Below are 17,268 nucleotides of genomic sequence, written 5' to 3'. Positions count from 1 at the left end.
GCGCTGGACTGTAAGGAGCAGGGAGTTCCCTTTTAATACCTCTAGCATCACAAAATGCATTGAATGCATTAGATATATACTCCCCACCGTTATCTGACAGCAAAACCTTCAGTGTTTTGCCTGTTTGGTTCTCAACCAAAGCAAGCCATTTCTGGAACACTGGAAAGACATCACTCTTCAATCGAAGAGGATACACCCACACCTTCCGTGTGGAATCATCTATAAATGTGACAAAGTACCGTGCACCTCCAAGTGAAGGACTAGGCATCTCACACACATCTGTATGCACAAGCTCAAGTTGAGCATCTTTATGTCCTAATCTCCTCTTATGAGGACACTGTAATTGTCTACCATATATGCAGTGCTCACAAAACTTTAAATCAGAAAATTTCAGAGACGGTAAGTAGCCAAGGCGAGCCAATTGCTCCATTCCACTTATGCTCATATGTCCCATCCGGCTATGCCACATAGAAATATTCGGCAGCTCGGTGGCATGAATATCAGTATGATTACATACTTTAGCATGAAGGGTATACATCGTGTCAACCTTAGAACCTCTGGCAACAACCAGGGCACATTTGGTGACCTTCCAGAAACCATGACCAAAGCTGGTCACAAAACCTTCGTCATCCAACATGCCAGTAGAAATCAAATTTTTCTTGACTTCGGGTACATGCCTGACATTGTGAAGCATAAGCTGAGTACCATCAGCAAATACAAGCCTGACATCTCCAACACCGACAATACTGCATGCATGATTATCCCCTAGAAACACGACTCCATTGCTGCCTGCTGCATACCTGACAAACAACTCTCTGTAAGGTGTAACATGGAATGAGGCACCTGAGTCAATGATCCAACAGTGCATGTCTGCAAAATCTCCTGCATGGAGAGAATGAGCATCCAAAGTAGAGAGAAATAGAACCTCTCCCTCACTGTCATAACCGTGTGTAGAATGAAGCTCTTCAATCTTCACACTGCTCTTGCCCTTGCTTACTGGTACAATTGCCTTTGCATCTGACGCATCAGTGTCCTTGGCTTTGTCTCTCTTATCATTTTTCAGTTTAAAGCACTGCTTTTTGGTATGTCCCTTTTTGCCACAGTAGTAGCACTCAACATCTTTGTTGGAGCGGGACTTGCTCCTGCCTTTTCCCCTTTCCTGGGATTTGCCTCTTTGCTGACTTCTCCCCCTTGCATTCAAGGCATTGTTAGGCTTTACTGCATCTTGAGCTTTCAGCTTCTGCTCTTCTTGCAAAATCAGCCTTGTGATGTCTGAAAAACTTATGAAAGTGTTTGCATTTGTTACAGCTGTGGTGAACGTATCCCAACTTTCAGGAAGAGAGATCAAGAGTGCCATACCCTTGGTTTCCTCATCCACCACATACTTCTGATTCGCAAGTTGAGTAACAATTGAATTAAACTCATTGAGATGTGCATCCATGGAGGTCCCTTCCTTCATCTTCAGATTGAAGAACTTGCGCAACCAATATATCTTTGTGGCTACACTTTGCTGCTCATATGTGTCCTGTAGCTTTTTCCACACACCCCAGGCTGTTTTTTCACCGTCCACATTCCAAACAACACTCTCATGGAGTGACAATTCAATTATGGACTTTGCTGACAGATCGGCCAGTGCCCAAGCATCATCAGATGTGCCAGTGGGCTTCACACCTTTGTGTATAATAGGAGCATGAAACTGCCTGAGGATTAGCACATTCAGGACCATCTTTTTCCACATCGGGTAGTTAGCAGCACCCTGCAACTTCTTAATATTAAGAAGAGAGGACTCCGAGGATGAAGCCATTACAATCAGCAGGAAATATAACCCACACTTGGGTGCCTGACTCCCTGCAAACCAAGTGCACACAGGCACTTGAACTGTGCTCAAAAATTTAATTCCTGCAGCGGAACAACAGGAACTGCACCTGCAACTGTTTCTCCCAATCAAACAGAGAATTATAACTGTTTACTGCTTGCTGCAGTATCCGAACAGCAACTGTGTTTGCATCATTAAATGCACTGTTGTACAATCAGCAGTACTCTGATATTAAAGCAGCATCTGCCCTGCAATTACAGTGAAAAATAGCAGTGTATTTTACACTCTGTACTTCTGTACAGTGACTGTAATCAGCCCCACAGTTGACACAGAACAGTACCTGACTGTACCAGAAAGTACAGAATCAGTAAATGACTGTTTGACTGTTCAAACCTGTCAACTTCAAGCTTCAAGATACAACTAAAACTGTATAACACAGTTTAGAGTAGGATTTAGGCAAAAGCCCCTTGACTGGAAGAAAAATTCTCAGAATTTGAGTGCATTTACCGCTTCACTGACCACTGTAAGGCATTTAATTGCTTCCCCCAGCACTGATATGCATCCAATTGCAAAACCCCCAATTTGACTGGCACATTCAGTGCTCAAGTCTACAATGTAGTGCTCAATGCATCTTCCACTGTCCCGTAGGTCAACAAATGCATACGAATCCTGCAAGAATCAACTCCAAATAGGAGGATAAACGCAATGCGTGCGTATACAAGCCAATACTTGGCACTGGCTACAAAAGCCCCTTGATTCTGCAATTCAATGTTGAGGATTTCCTCACACAGTAGGCATAGACTGTTATCTGCTCACTGTACTTGCATTTGACCAGTAATGCTCACAATGAGCTCGAAGGCTGCACCTGTACCTGTAATGCTGCCGGAGCAGTTGGCGAACTCCTGGCGGGAGCTCGTAGGCCTGGCGGGCTGCTAGCGGGTTGCTCGCCTGCGTGGCGAGCTGATGGCGGACTGCTGAAGGCGTCGCCTGTGAGGCGACTTGGCGGCGCTGCTGAAGGCGTCGCCAGTGTGGCGACTTGGCGGCCCGCTGAAGGCGTCGCCTGTGTGGCGACTTGGCGGCCCGCTAGCTGGCGTTGCCTGGCTGGGCGACGCTGGCCGCGTTTGCTGGCGCCGCCGCTGCTGGCGTCGCTGGTGGCGCTGGCAGCGCTGGATGCTGCCGGCCCTGCTGAAGTAGCAGATCGCTGCTGCTGGCGGCGAAATGCAGCAGCTTAGGCTACTGCTGCTACTGCTTGAAGGCGCTGATGCTGGCGAGCTCCACAGCACAATGATGCTGCTGCTGGACGAATGGGAGGGAGATGTGCAAGCTCAGGCTCTGATACCAGTTGTGAGGTGGGAGTGAGAGAGAGAGAGCACACCGACACACACAGTAGACACAAGAGTGTGGGGATAATGAAGTATGTGTGTACCTCCCCAAGCACACAGTCAACCTTTTATATCAATGGATAAGGTTACAACACTAAGTACACCGTACTTAGTGTACTTAGCAATAAAAGTACTAACTGTACTTAAGTGTACTAACTATACTGGGGTGGCCATAGTGCCTTTACCCCAACATCTCATATCTTCAAACACCACGGGATGGCTCATCCATTGTCAGTGATAGAGACCCCCGTATGAGAGACCCCCGTATGACCAGCCTTTTCTGGAGAGTTTAGCCTTTTCTGGAGAGTTCTTTTTGAGAACATGGGCACTACGCTGAGTTTTTCATCTTCTTTCCACCCATAGTCAGATGGACACTCCGAACAGGCAAATTCTACTGCCCTGGATCTTCTAAATGGGAGCAACTTTTGCCACTGGTTGAGTTTGCCTACAACAATACAATGCATTCTTCCACAGGGAAAGCACCCTTTGAAATTGTAGAAGGCGGAAGAAAGGTACCTCACACCAAAGAGAAAAAGCAGACAGATTTGTAGAAAGCTTAGATGCAACCTATCAAAATGTAAAAATAGCCCTCCAGAAAAGTCAGGAGAAGCATAGCACCGACGTGACTTAGTCTTGAAAGACAATGATTGGGTGTTACTGCGTTTTCAGAAAGCAAGACTTAGGCAGATGAAATGCATGGATAAAGTGTACACCAAACTGAAAATGAGGTACTTTGAACCCTTCCAAGTTTTGCACAAGATCAATGATGTAGCTTACAAGCTGAAGCTACCACAGCGTCGGACAATTCATGACGCCTTTCATATGAGTTTGTTGAAACCTTTCCAAGGAGATGTGCCTGAAGAGATGCTTGATGAGAAACAGCCTGAAGTGGAGGAACTGGATGAGATCTTGATTCCAGAACAGATCCTGGCACACCGTGAAAGGAAAGTCAGAGGTTGAGTTTCCAGAAGGTATCTAGTTATGTTTCAAAATTACTCAGCACTGGATGCCAAGTGGATGGAGGAAGGTGAGCTAGCAGATTCACCTAGGGTATTGCAGCTCTACCTAGAAGCATTTCAGCTTGAGCCCACTGCGGTGCAAGCTTATTCAAGCTCAGCAAAGCAGAGGTCTAAAGCATTGCCTGCATCGACTACCGAGCCCTCAACAAGCTCACTATCAAAAACAAGTATCCATTGCCTCGCATTGATGACCTCTTTGATCAACTTCTACACGCAACACAATTCTCAAAGATTGATCTTCGTTCAGGTTATCATCAAATTCGCATACGAGAAGGCAATGAGTACAAGACAGCTTTTCGAACAAAGTATGGACACTATGAATGTTTGGTCATGCCTTTTGGGTTAAACAATGCCCCGGCCACATTCATGACACTAATGAACGACATCTTCCGGCCTTTCCTCGATATGTTCGTCATCGTTTACCTCGATGACATCCTCGTTTTCAGCAAATCTCTACGTGAGCACAAACAACATCTTCAGCAAGTTTTTGAAGTTCTCCATGCAAATTCTCTCTCCATCAACATTGAGAAGAGTGAGTTCTTCAAGACCCAACTCGAATATTTGGGACATGTTATTTCAGCTCAAGGCATCTCTGTGGATCCCAAGAAGGTCGAGGTAATCCGAAACTGGCCTACTCCTAAGAATGTTCATGATGTCCGCTCTTTTCTCGGATTGGCAAACTTCTACCATACAAAGGTCTATCCGTTTTCCGAAATCACAGTTCCTATGTCCGAATTATTGAAAAGCACAGTAGTTTTTCAGTGGCTTCCCGAAACAGAGTATAGTTTCCAACAACTCAAGCAAGCACTCACTACCACACCAATTATAGCTATTGCTGACCCAAACCTTCCATTTGAGGTCATGACCGACGCTTCTGGCATCGCTACAGAAGCAGTCTTGATGCACGAAGGCAGAGTTATTGCTTTTGACCGCCATAAACATTTCGATATCCAAACCCAATACCCGGTTTATCATAAGGAGTTTCTTGCTGTTGTACATGCTTATCGCTCTTCGAAACATTATCTCATGGGAGCCGACTCGGTGGTCAAGACAGACCATCACTCTCTAAAGTATATCTTTACTTAACCAGTCATGAATGCTCAACAAGCACGCTGGGTTGAGTTTCTGGCCAACTTTCACATGACCATTGAGTACATTCTAGGACTACGCAATGTAGTTGCAAATGCTCTTAGCAGGTTAACTCTAGCATCAGCTATGGTAATCTCTACATTATCTGTGGATGTCCGAATTCATTCAAAGGGAAGTATTTCAATGATAAAGACTTCGGCATAGCACTACAAGTTCTTTCAAAAGATCAACCTTCGACTTCCGAACAGAAGATTTTCTCATCCAATTCTTATACGGACGACCTTCTGTATTATCAAGATCGCGGCTGTGTACCACATGACAAGGATGTTCAACGTCTTTTGTTAAATGAGCATCATGTAGTTCCTTATGCTTCCCATCCAGGCATCAACAAGACTTATAGGTTACTCAGTGCAACATACTACTGGCCGACGACTTCCAGCAGGACTTCTTCAGCCTCTTCCAATTCCAACTGAAAGGTGGGAAAGTATTTCCATGGATTTCATTACAACACTACCACAATACTCCAGAGGTAACACTCAGATTATGGTAATTGTTGATCGATTGTCCAAAATGGCACACTTTGTTGCTTGCAAAAGCAGTGCACAGGCTCCGAACATAGCCAAACTCTTTATACAACACATCTTCCTACACCATGGATTGCCCAAGAATATCATATCCAACAAAGATCCTAAGTTTACCAGTCACTTTTGGATTTCACTGTTCGAATCTTTGGGTACAACTCTACTGTTCAATTCAGCCTACCACCCAGAATCAGATGGCCAGACTGAAAGAGTCAACCAAGTTCTGGAAGAAATGCTTCGACATTATATTCAGTCACACCTAGCAGCTTGGGAAGAGTATCTACCACTCCTTGAGTTTGCTTATAATAACTCTTTCCATAGTGCCATCAGCATGACTCCATTTCAAGCTGCTTATGGACACACTCCGATTGTACCAACGAATTTTGTACTTCAACATCGAGTGGCCCTAGCTGATCAACTAGTTCAAGAAATGCAAGACATTCTACTCCAAGTCAGGGATCATATGCGAAAAGCGCAAGAGCGGTATCAACGGTCTGCCAACAAACATAGACGTCACCTAGAATTTGACACCGATGACATGGTGCTATTATTTGTAGCCCCACATCGCTATAAAACGGTTAAGTCTGTGTTTCCTAAGTTGCGACCAAGATACTATGGACCTTTCCGGATCGTCAAGAAAAATTCACCTTTAAGTTACAAATTGGAATTACCACCATCATGGGGTAAAATCCATCCGACATTTCATATTTCTTGGCTAAAGACGTACATTCCAGGTGATGAAGCAGTTCCTCCTGCAGGTGATTATGTCCCAGAAATCGAAGACGATTATGTTCTCCTTATTCCTGAGCGTATTCTGGACCATCGACAGCAAGAGACTCAACATCGACACTTATCACGGAATTCCTTGTTCTTTGGCAAGATCTGGACGACTCCGACGCTACTTGGCAATCTGATGAAGACTTACAGCAGTACCTTGACATTTTACAGCAGTATTTTCAGAATTTACCGTGATATTTTCTACATCAATTCATTATCTCCACCAGGGTCTTATTTTGAGTGGGAGGGAATATGTCACGATATGTGACATATTCCTTTCTCTATATCTAGACTTATGGATGGTTTGATGAATGGACACTTGTGGAAGGGTATGCCCTTTCGACGGGACACTTCCTATGAGGCACAACCCTTCACAAGAGACATTCTATGAAAGAGACACTCCTATTGTAATGTACCCTCTCATCAAGGGTCACACCCTTCACAAGGGGTACAGACCTCTTCATGCACATACACTTTGGAGTACACACCTTTTCATGTGTGACTCTTCACTCTCTATATAAGAGAGGCCCAATTGTATGGATGACGCACTACAAACACCCAAGCAATACAAATATTCCTTGTTCTCTGCTATTTCAGTCTCCTTTCTAAATCTAGGATTCCTTAGCACATTTCTAAATATAGTAAATCTAGGATTTCTTACAAAGATAGAGCCGACATGTTGTCACGGAATAGACCAAGTTTCCTTAAAATTGATTTTATATGTTTGCCTTACTACCTCAGATACGCATGTTTGTAGTGTTGGAAATTTGTTGTCCACCTCAACTAAATACTAGGGTGTCACTAAGGAGTTGATCAGCAAGGCCCAACCCCAACCACTTAAGTGTGCCATCTAAATCACACATCCACCCACATCACTCTCCAAAAGCAAGAAAGTGAGTGATCATTTAAATGCCCAACACATGCACTCGAGATGAGCATTGGACTTTGGGATGTATATCCATCCCTTGGAATTGACGAAAAGATGCAACACAATCCATAAGCTAGCAAGACTCAAGGTTATAGGTCCTCCTAGAGGCAATTGCCAAGATTACGCACCCAATAATTGTGCACATGGACAATGCATTTCGTGCTCCTTTTGTGTGAAGGTTAGGTCATGCTTGAATAAGAGGGTACAAAATATCTTTACCTTGCCAATTTTGATAATTTTGCATCCCTAGGTCCTTGCAAATACTTTTAAGAATTTTTATTTAAAAAAATTTGATGAAATTTGCAATTGACTCTACCAGAGTAGTAAAGACATGAATGGTAAAGCATTTTGGCAAAAATGACTGAGGAGTGCCAAGAAGTTTGCCATATCACCTGATGAAGAAAGAAATTAGTTTGGCCAAAGAACCTGACAAATGCTCACTTACTATTTTTAGACCCCTCTTTAAAGAGATTGGGTTTCCATGGGTTGACTACAGATGGGCACTCCTACAATACTTGGATGTAGCTACGTACTGGCTTTTCAAAATGCCTAATAATTGGATCTTTGCAGTTCCATGACTCCCCCCCCAAAAAAAAGGGTAAAGAAGGGAATTGAGGTTTTTTGTTTCTTAGGGCAACCATGTCGAAGATCTCAAAGAGTTGAACTACTTATTCCAAAAGCGGGAAAAAAGGTGGAACTTGCAAAGGGTGTTTCTTTGAAATCAAAATTGTAAGTGCCTAGGGCCCTTAGAAAACACTAAATGCACTTGTGCAACTGAAGGGCACAGAGATTACTTGGTCTATGTAGGCACAACATGGAAAGAAGATACTCGGTCCACATTCATGCATCATGAACATGGGGCCACATGGTGGCCCATCCACTTCAACCTCACTTCCTCTGCCTATATAATTCTGATATTGGGCTCTTCTTCAGCAACCTTCGTTCGCGTTTTCTGCTCTCCACCTTCCTACATCTCTCTCACCTTCTCCACCCCCTCCCTCACCAGCTCTTCCTTCCCCTCTGGCCATTGTCCACTTTCTTCATCCCTTTTCCCTCCTTGAGGACTTCTTCTATGCCCATTCCTCCCTCCAGGAAAAGTCGCCAGCCAGCAACCTCCTGCTACTCCTCTCCTTACTACCCCCCATCTGCAGAACCATCTTTCTGCATTGCTTCAGCTGTCCCTCATCATCCAATCCCCATTCATGGCTGTCTCTGCCCCAAACTAAGCAACCTGTCTTCGCGAGACGATACATGATTCTGGGAATCCACTCAAGGGTATGTGCTGTCCTCTGTGATGACATCAGAGAAAAGGAGTACCAGCCTCTACTTCAATCTTTTTTAAAGGGATCTTCTAGAAGCAGGGCCCTACTCGAAGCCCACCATGCGAAAGCATACTGAAATAAGTGACCAACATAAAAAACAACCACCTGAGCATGCAGCTGAATGGCCAATGCATGTCATGTGACTGACCAAATCTGAGGAAAGAGATGAACAAGGTCACATTTACTCACCACCATTGCATTGAACCAATGCCCAAGGGCAATCCTCTGAGACCCATGAGTACTAGGAAGGATGGGAGCCAAAATCAACCAGCCAATCCCACCTTTGCAAAATTGTTTGGTTTAACAACAAGATCGTGGCATAGTCTTTGATAGCATCTTGGACTCTTGTCCATGTCAACATCAAGCATGTCGGGTTAAGATAATACAGCAGAAGAATACATGATTCGATTTGAATAAGGTCACTCCTGATCGAGATCAGAGTCAGGGAGAGGGTGAGAGAGAGAGCATGCACATGGAGATGCGGAGGCACAAGACACGGAATGGATTGCTTGAATTGAAAGGAGAACACATGTTCCCATTTTATGGGCTAGGCAAGCCTTATCTTCAACGCTCAACCACCTCGCAGATGGGGTCACACAAGAAACAAATCTAACCAAACCCCTCACACTCTCAAGGGCCAGACCCACACACATGTGGCCCATATGACTCAGACTCATTGACACAACACACTTAAGGGATACTCTTTAAGCCTAGTGTTCCCACACCTTGGTTACGACTTTCCCCAACAAACCCCCCTTCAGTCAACCCCCTTTGGTCTGAACTGGGTAGAAGGCATAAATCTGAAGCCTAGAACTAAGGCGCTCAGCAAATACAATCATTTTTGGGGGACTACCAAGGGCAGAGTACCCTTATTGAAACAGTCACTCAAAAACAAATCAGAAAGCCCATTCATCATTGTAAGGATCATCGTCCTCATTAAGTTTGACTTGGACGGTAGTAGCCTGAATTTCTTATATTTCGAGGATCTCCTCCACTTCGTCTTCAGCTGCAAGATTAGCATGATGCTTCTCTTGCTCTTTATCCATCTTCTTGAAGCAGTTGGCCTCAATGTGCCCCACCTTTTTATTGGATTCTTCTACCTTTCTTCCATTTATTTTGGCTTACAAAAGCTGTAATATTGAGTCTAAGTTGTTGGCACTTAGATCATCCTTGTTTAAGGAGCAATGCAACAAGATCATCATAAGTGGTGACCGCCACACAGTATTTCTAAAGTATGCTCAAAACTGAAAATACCACCCATACTTTTAATTAAAACAGCTACTTTGTCTTTGTCATCGGGCTCACATTTGAGACTAGACAATTGCTGCCAAACTTAGCCAGATGATCACTCAGTTCTTGACCATCATCCATCTTGAGATCATAAAACAAGTTTCAAAAATGCTGTAGAATTGGTGATCTCAAAAATACGTTCAATTTTTTCCCAAATCTGCTTGGCTGTAGACTTGAAGTCAATGTGTACAAGAGACTCAGCAAGTCCTAGCATCCAGCCCAATAATGGTTATGGCCTTCTCATTGCGCTTTGTGCAATCTGAGCTAGAAGCTTCATCTTCTTCTCCAAATACAACATCCCAAATGCCTTTCCGCGTGAGAAGTAGCTGCATCTTCTTCTGCCATGAAGGGAAACCACTTCCAGAAAACTTTCCCACCAAGGTTACAGGAGAGGATAGAGATGACAGTGCCATGAGTGCAGGAAGCAAAGAGAGACAGATTCAGAAACGACTCAGCTGGTCGGTTTCCAGCGTTCCACTTGGAAGAAGTCTCAAATGCAGTATCAGTGTGAGCATAGCTCTTGTTGTCTCTAACAGCAAAGCAACCATATCCTCAAAAGTAATGGATCGGACTTGTGAATAAAAGAGCACACTGGAGAGGAGATTGACGGGCAGAGGTGCGAAATCTAAAGGAAGAGTGCAGATCTCTCTAGCAAATGGCAATGACAGCTGAAAGGGACAGAACGAGGCTGCAATTCATCATTAACAAATTCTACTGCAGACACCGTCCTTCACGTTGGCAGCTTTCCAGCTCTGAGATGAAGTGCCCACACGGTCCACCATTGCTATGCCATCGGACAGCCCAAAATGTCTGCTAATTCATGCATGCCTTCATAAGCTACATTCCCTCCATGTTTCATCATCATAGACCATGGCTGCTTGGGTGGCAGATTAGGTGGGCTGATGACGTCTCCAAAGAGAACTCTCAGGGACTAACCAATCTTCTTTTTCCATTCTATGCATATGTTGTTCCCCTCGGAAACTTAGGTGACCCTATTTCCATATAATTTATGATTTCTCATTCAATTGCAAATCTAGGTATGCTGAATTCAACTTAACCCCTTTCATCCAAACTTTATTCTAACGTCTATGCATTCAGCATACATGAGTGGTTTTTCACAGACTCGCCTTTTTTAAAATTAAATTCAAGTTACTGAATCCTCCAAAAAACTTAGAATCTTCCTGATGTACTAGGCTTGCACTATATTCCTTTGGAAACATTCACAAACTGATGTAACAGCCACACAAAACATTTTGCGATTAGAAGCATTCATTGTATGCAAAATCAGTCTCAAATGAGAAACGTATTAAACAGCATTCATTTAGTATGAAGTAAAACATTAGATAGGCATATACCTTCCACACAAGACCTTCACGCTTTCACTAAGACCATCCTTTTGGCATAAAATATTCCTAATATATTAGGACAACGATTTCAAGTCACTACGAAAAACTGCCTAGAACATAGCTCCGTCATTACTAACAAAACAATATTATTCCAAGTCACTTCATAACTTGACAAATATAAAGTGTGGCATCACGTCAACTTGGCGCTTCACACTTAGAAAAAACAAAATGGCTTTGGATGTTTTTAGCATAAATGTGCAATTAACCATACCACACTAAAACTTTCTAGCTGAAAATATCGACAATAAACATGTGTGATGGAACATATTACTCACAATTCTTCAGCATTTCTCGCTTCCTCTGCCGATATCAGAAAAGGTGACCTTTCAAACACATCCCTAAAACAGATATCCCCCAACTACATCAAAATTATTATCATAATAAGGAATTTGCACTAAAAATACAAGATTCCAAGGACTTGGCATTCTTAGAATCATAATAATGTCAAGTTTTGAAAAAAGACATCTCACCCTAGAAATTTTAGAAAGTGTTTGAATTCTAGCACATAGGCCTTCACTGATCTTTGAAGAAGCGTGACATATTCGTCTTCAGACCTGAGACAAAAGCCTAGCAAATATTATATACCTTTGTAAGACTAGAATAAGTCTAATCATACAAATTTAGAATTTTTGTTGTTCTAAAGACCAAAAATCTACGCAGAAAATAAAAGAGAAAATGAAAGAGAAGAAAAAAGAGGTAAACGAAAACTTTTATGAAAAACCAAAGGAAGATATACTTAGCAGGCAAAGCAACGCTTATGTCGTCATCAGAGCCCAAGCATAAGCAGCTATACTAGGTTTCTAAAGACCCGCGGAGTCTCTTGGGCAAACCCAGTGCTTATAAAACACATCAAATAAACAAAAGAGAAAGAAAACAAGAAATAAAGAAGAAAGGAAGAAGGTGACTAAGTAAAAATAAACAAGCAAGTCAAGAAACAAAATCTTCCAAAAAACTGGAATTAACTCTCTCTCTCTCTCTCTCTCTCTCTCTCTCTCTCTCTCTCTCCCTCTCTCTCTCTCTTTCTCTCATGCGAACAATGTAAATATTTAAAACAAGCTCACACAAGCACACAAAGAAACATGGGTACAACCTTACATGTTGACCACATACAACCAAAGAGCAGCAGGAGACGAGGCTAGAGGTCACTGAGATCGACCGAGCACAGACACGTGTCACCAACTTCTATGCATCTAAGTCAACTCTTGGGAAGGCTGAGGGAGAGGAGTTTGATGAGATGAGAGCATCATGGATTAGCAATGAGAGTCACCACCACGATGCTACCAGACGAGAGGCACGCACTCCACATACGGCACGGAGAGTGACCAGAGCACGCACAATCGAGGTCCGGTCTATTTCAGACCTCCTCAAAGGAGACCACCAGAGACGAGGCGTCACCCTCAACGTGGCCTATCGGATACAGAGGCCGAAGAGACCACGCCCTCCACCACCTCGAGAGACATCTCGACAAACACAAATACGAGAGCTCCGCACATCCCATCAAAGAGCCACCATGGCACCTGGATATGTGGAGCCTGTGCATGCTCTCGAAGCATTAGCTTTGAGCACCTGATACTATTTTGTTATTTGCTATTTGCAACTTTGCTATGTTGCTCACTAGTTTAGCACTTTAGCTCTCAGCAAGGGCCTTAGTGAGCCCTTTGCTTCAGCCCATAGTGGCTTGTATGAGTTACTTTTGGATTTATCCTTTGTCTCATAGGCCCGCAAGGCCTCCTGCACCTCTCTCTCTCTCTCTCTCTCTCTCTCTCTCTCTCTCTCTCTCTCCAGTTCTATCACTACCACTTGAGAGTATCGGAGGATGGACTCATCATCGAACCCCACTACCTTGAGGACAAAGGAGTCTCACACGCACTAAGGATTGCCATTTGTCAGGTGTGGGTCTTGTCACATCAGCTGACGATAGAGGCAGGCATACCCAAAGAGCACCAGATCTATAGGTTATGCATGCTGGTGGAGGTCGAGCCAGAGGAGCATTCCTTGTGTGTCTGCCTAGCCTACTACGAGACCCGCGAACGATACCACTGCCTCTTTCAGGAGTGGCCCGGCTTCAGTCCACTCTCACGATTGATCCAATTCCATGACCAGGTCTGCATTGGGCTCTATCTCATTGAGATGTGACGACATAGAGAGACACTATTGCAAAAGATCAGAGAGCAGCAGGAGGGGACCACGCCGTAAAATCCTGACGTACACCAAGCAAAGTGGCACATCATAGACTTCTATGCATTTGAGTCAACTCCAAGGCATAGCAGGGTGGAGGAGGATGCTAACTGACATGAGAGCGGTTTGAATCATCGGGAGAGACGTCACAATGCTGCCGAGTGAGGGACGCGGAGACGACACACGAGAAGTGACTAGAACATGCATGATCGAGGTCCATCCCATCTCAACTCTCCTCAGAGGTGATGAGGTGTCACTCTTGACATAGCCCATCGGATATAGAGATTGAGGAGACCACGTCCTCCACCAGAGTGAGACAACTCGACAAACGCAAATCTGAGATATCTTTGCAGCCCACTGGAGAGCCACCACGGGTGACGAAAACAAGTTTTGGTTTCTAAGCTCTCAATTTTCAGTTTCGAGTTCTGAGTTAGCTTAGCATAGTAGTCAACAAGGACCCTAGCGTGCCCTTTGCTTCAGCCCACAGAGGCTTGTATGAGTTTCTTATTTTGATGTACTTTGTCCCATAGGCCCACGAGGTCTTCCAAGATTAACCCAACCCAGCAGTTAATCTTTAGCCCAGCCAAGGGGTTAGCTCACCCAGGGGGTAGCAGCAGACACGGCCAGCAACAAGGGATGGCCAAGCCTCTCCTTGAAGTCCCCCCTCTCAACCCCAACCACCTCGGACAGCAGGGCCCGATACGCCACCGTTGCAGCTATGACACCCTCTCCATATGCACATACAAACCTACAAGGAGGTCTAGACCGACCCATCATTGGGCACCATGAACAGATTTTTTATCTACAAGAGCAGGTAAGTAGAGTTAAAGATGCAACTAGCAGATGCAGTAGCTAGAATTCAGGTTCTAGAAGGACCTAGCAAGCAGGCAGGTAGTCATCGATGAGGTTGTAAAATCTTGCAAGGCTTCCCCCCCTACTCCCCACCTAGTCTCCACAGTCAAAGATCTAGTTCACATTGAAGTACAGACCGTAAAGAAGAACGTAATAGTGGAGTTTGATGCAAAGATTAATAAGGCTGACATTCAAGAAGAGATTAAAGAACATGCAGCTAGGCATGATAATGCTTTGAAGATTAGAATAGGGGGACTCCCCAAAGGATGGTACAAAGAGGGGGACTCTTTCAGTGACACCTTAGCACATGTCAAAGCAGCATGCCTCATATAGATAGGATGGTTGATAACAATGATGCTCTTGATAGTGATGAACCCAGAGCAACTCGTACCTTACAGTCTAAAGGTCATTCTATCATTACGCTAAACTCACAAGATCTACCGATCAAGCTTCTCTGACAATCCTACAAGTTGAAAGGAACTAAGATATGGATAGATGAAGAACTTACACGAGCTCAATTGAAAAATAAGGCAATGGAATTAGCTGCTAGGAATGATGGAAAATAGGCACTGTACCGTGAGGGCATACCACTGATTAGAGAGTTTAAATCCAAGCCAAAAGACTCTCAGTCTTAAACTGATGTATGGCCAACTATGTTTTTCCCCAAGTCATAACGTAGGTACTCTAAATAATTGGAGTTGCTTTATGCACTCCCTGGGAGCATGTACTAGTTGGTTTTCATGTTGTCCCACAGACCTCTTGTTCTCCCGTGGACGTTAATAGTCTCTCTCTCTCTCTCTCTCTCTCTCTCTCTCTCTCCTCACCATTTTGTCCCCATTCCCCGATTTGCCATTCTATGTCTGTATTCCCAACCTACATTCCCAGCCTCCCCTTTGGCCATTCTGCCCCAAGAAAGGCCACCTTTCAGTCCCAAAACTCCCCCAACGCTATAGGCCCTACACAAGTGATGGGTAGGAAGGGCAATTCCTATTTACAGCACCACCCCTTCTTAGTCATGTTTGAGGGCCTCATTACTAGACTCACCCTGCACTCTTTGGTATGCATGGAATCAATTTGCTTCAGGATGCAGATTTTGACTAAAGAGTATGGTAAGTGTTATCTGGGTAATTTACGGAGTAAAGAGGCTGATGCAAAGGTTCAGATTCAACATTTTACTACTGCAGTGCACCAAAAAGCAGGCAGGACTACATTTGTGAATAATTCCTATTTACAGCACCACCCCTTCTTAGTCATGTTTGAGGGCCTCATTACCAAACTCACCCTGCACTCTTTGGTAGGCATGGAATCAGTTTGCTTCAGGAATGCAGATTTTGACTAAAGAGTATGGTAAGTGTTATCTGGGTAATTTACGGAGTAAAGTGGCTGATGCAAAGTTTCAGATTCAACATTTTACTACCGCAGTGCACCAAAAAGCAGGCAGGACTACAGATGTTTTTCAAGATGTTTTCTTCGTCATGTCCATCCGATCCTTTCTTCTAAGGAGGCAAACTCATTGGAGTTACCATTCACATATAATGAGCTTAAAGGGGAGCCCCAAAGTGGGACAGCTACTGCTCATAACTAAAACCAATAACTAAAAACTAAAAACTGGGCCTAAGGAACTGTCGGAGGAATTGGCCCCAAAGGAATGAGAGCGCACGAGCGCGTGCACACACACCTCTCTCTCTCTCTCTCTCTCTCTCTCTCTCTCTCTCACACACACACACACTTTTTTTTTTTTTTTGTGGAATCTTTGAGTCATTATATTACAAAGAAGCTATCCCAAAAAGGGAGAGCTTTAATACATCAAGAGAAAATCTCATTGTGGGACAAATATACATCATGATTAAAGACATGAGATTGCAAGCAATCAAAAAGCGATTGCTGCAAAGAGTGTCTGAAGAAAGAGAAAGTAGAAAAAATAGGATCACCAAAGACCCTATGATTGTGATCCTTCCATAGAGTCCAAAGTGCCCAATACCGAACCCAAACAAAAAAGAAATCAAACTCCTGTCTGAGTGGATGTACACCAAAAAGCCAGAAGAACTTGCCAAAGGAAATCTGAGGAAACCGAGCACTCAAAAGTTGCCCAAGGAAGTCCAAGAAAGCACAAGAGGAAGGACAATGCCAAAAGAGATGAGGCACACACACACACTCTCTCTCTCTCTCTCTCTCTCACACACACACGTACAATAGTTTAATTCTGGAAGGAAAATGGGCTGTCTATAGAGATGGTTTAAGTCATAATCCAAGAGAGGAAGGATAAAGGAGAGGATACAAGTGGCAATAGTGCATGACGGTGCAGCCAAGGGGTGAGGGGATATGAGACGATCTATGAAGACGCACTCCTCCTTGGTGATTTTGATGCGCGTACAAGGAATAGACAGATCAAGCTGCTTCATTTTGAGTCACATCCCCTTGGAGTGCCAGAGGTAGACCCAGCAGCGCTCAGTATAGAGAATCACTCATAGGATGCATCATATATGACAAGGTATGGGAGACGTTTATTGGATATAGGAGCCTAATCATATATAATGGTCTCCAGCAATGGCCGAGGTATGGAGGAGTTTCCCGCACGAAGGGGGCAGCAGCTCTGTGGACTACTTGATAGGCTCCCCAACCTTTGTG

At 44.0% G+C, this 17,268-nt stretch overlaps 1 protein-coding gene across 1 annotated transcript in view; it reads right to left on the bottom strand.

Moving 5' to 3' along the window:
* LOC147906312 (uncharacterized) overlaps positions 1-17,268 on the bottom strand; it is a 92,746-nt gene that overhangs the window by 57,755 nt on the left and 17,723 nt on the right. Inside the window, exons 8-9 of the mRNA XM_087377962.1 lie at positions 12,081-12,164; positions 11,886-11,948 (exon numbers count right to left, since the gene is read on the bottom strand). Coding sequence (XP_087234088.1) covers positions 11,886-11,948; positions 12,081-12,164 — 147 coding nt within the window. The remainder of the gene's footprint in view (positions 1-11,885; positions 11,949-12,080; positions 12,165-17,268) is intronic.

The sequence above is a fragment of the Dipteris shenzhenensis genome, chromosome 1 (assembly GCF_047967505.1).
Source record: "Dipteris shenzhenensis isolate YYH24624 ecotype China chromosome 1, Dip_SZ_1.0, whole genome shotgun sequence".
NCBI classification, from domain to species: domain Eukaryota; kingdom Viridiplantae; phylum Streptophyta; class Polypodiopsida; order Gleicheniales; family Dipteridaceae; genus Dipteris; species Dipteris shenzhenensis.
The sequence above is the reverse complement of the archived record's forward strand: the minus strand, read 5'-3'. Positions and strand labels throughout refer to the sequence as shown.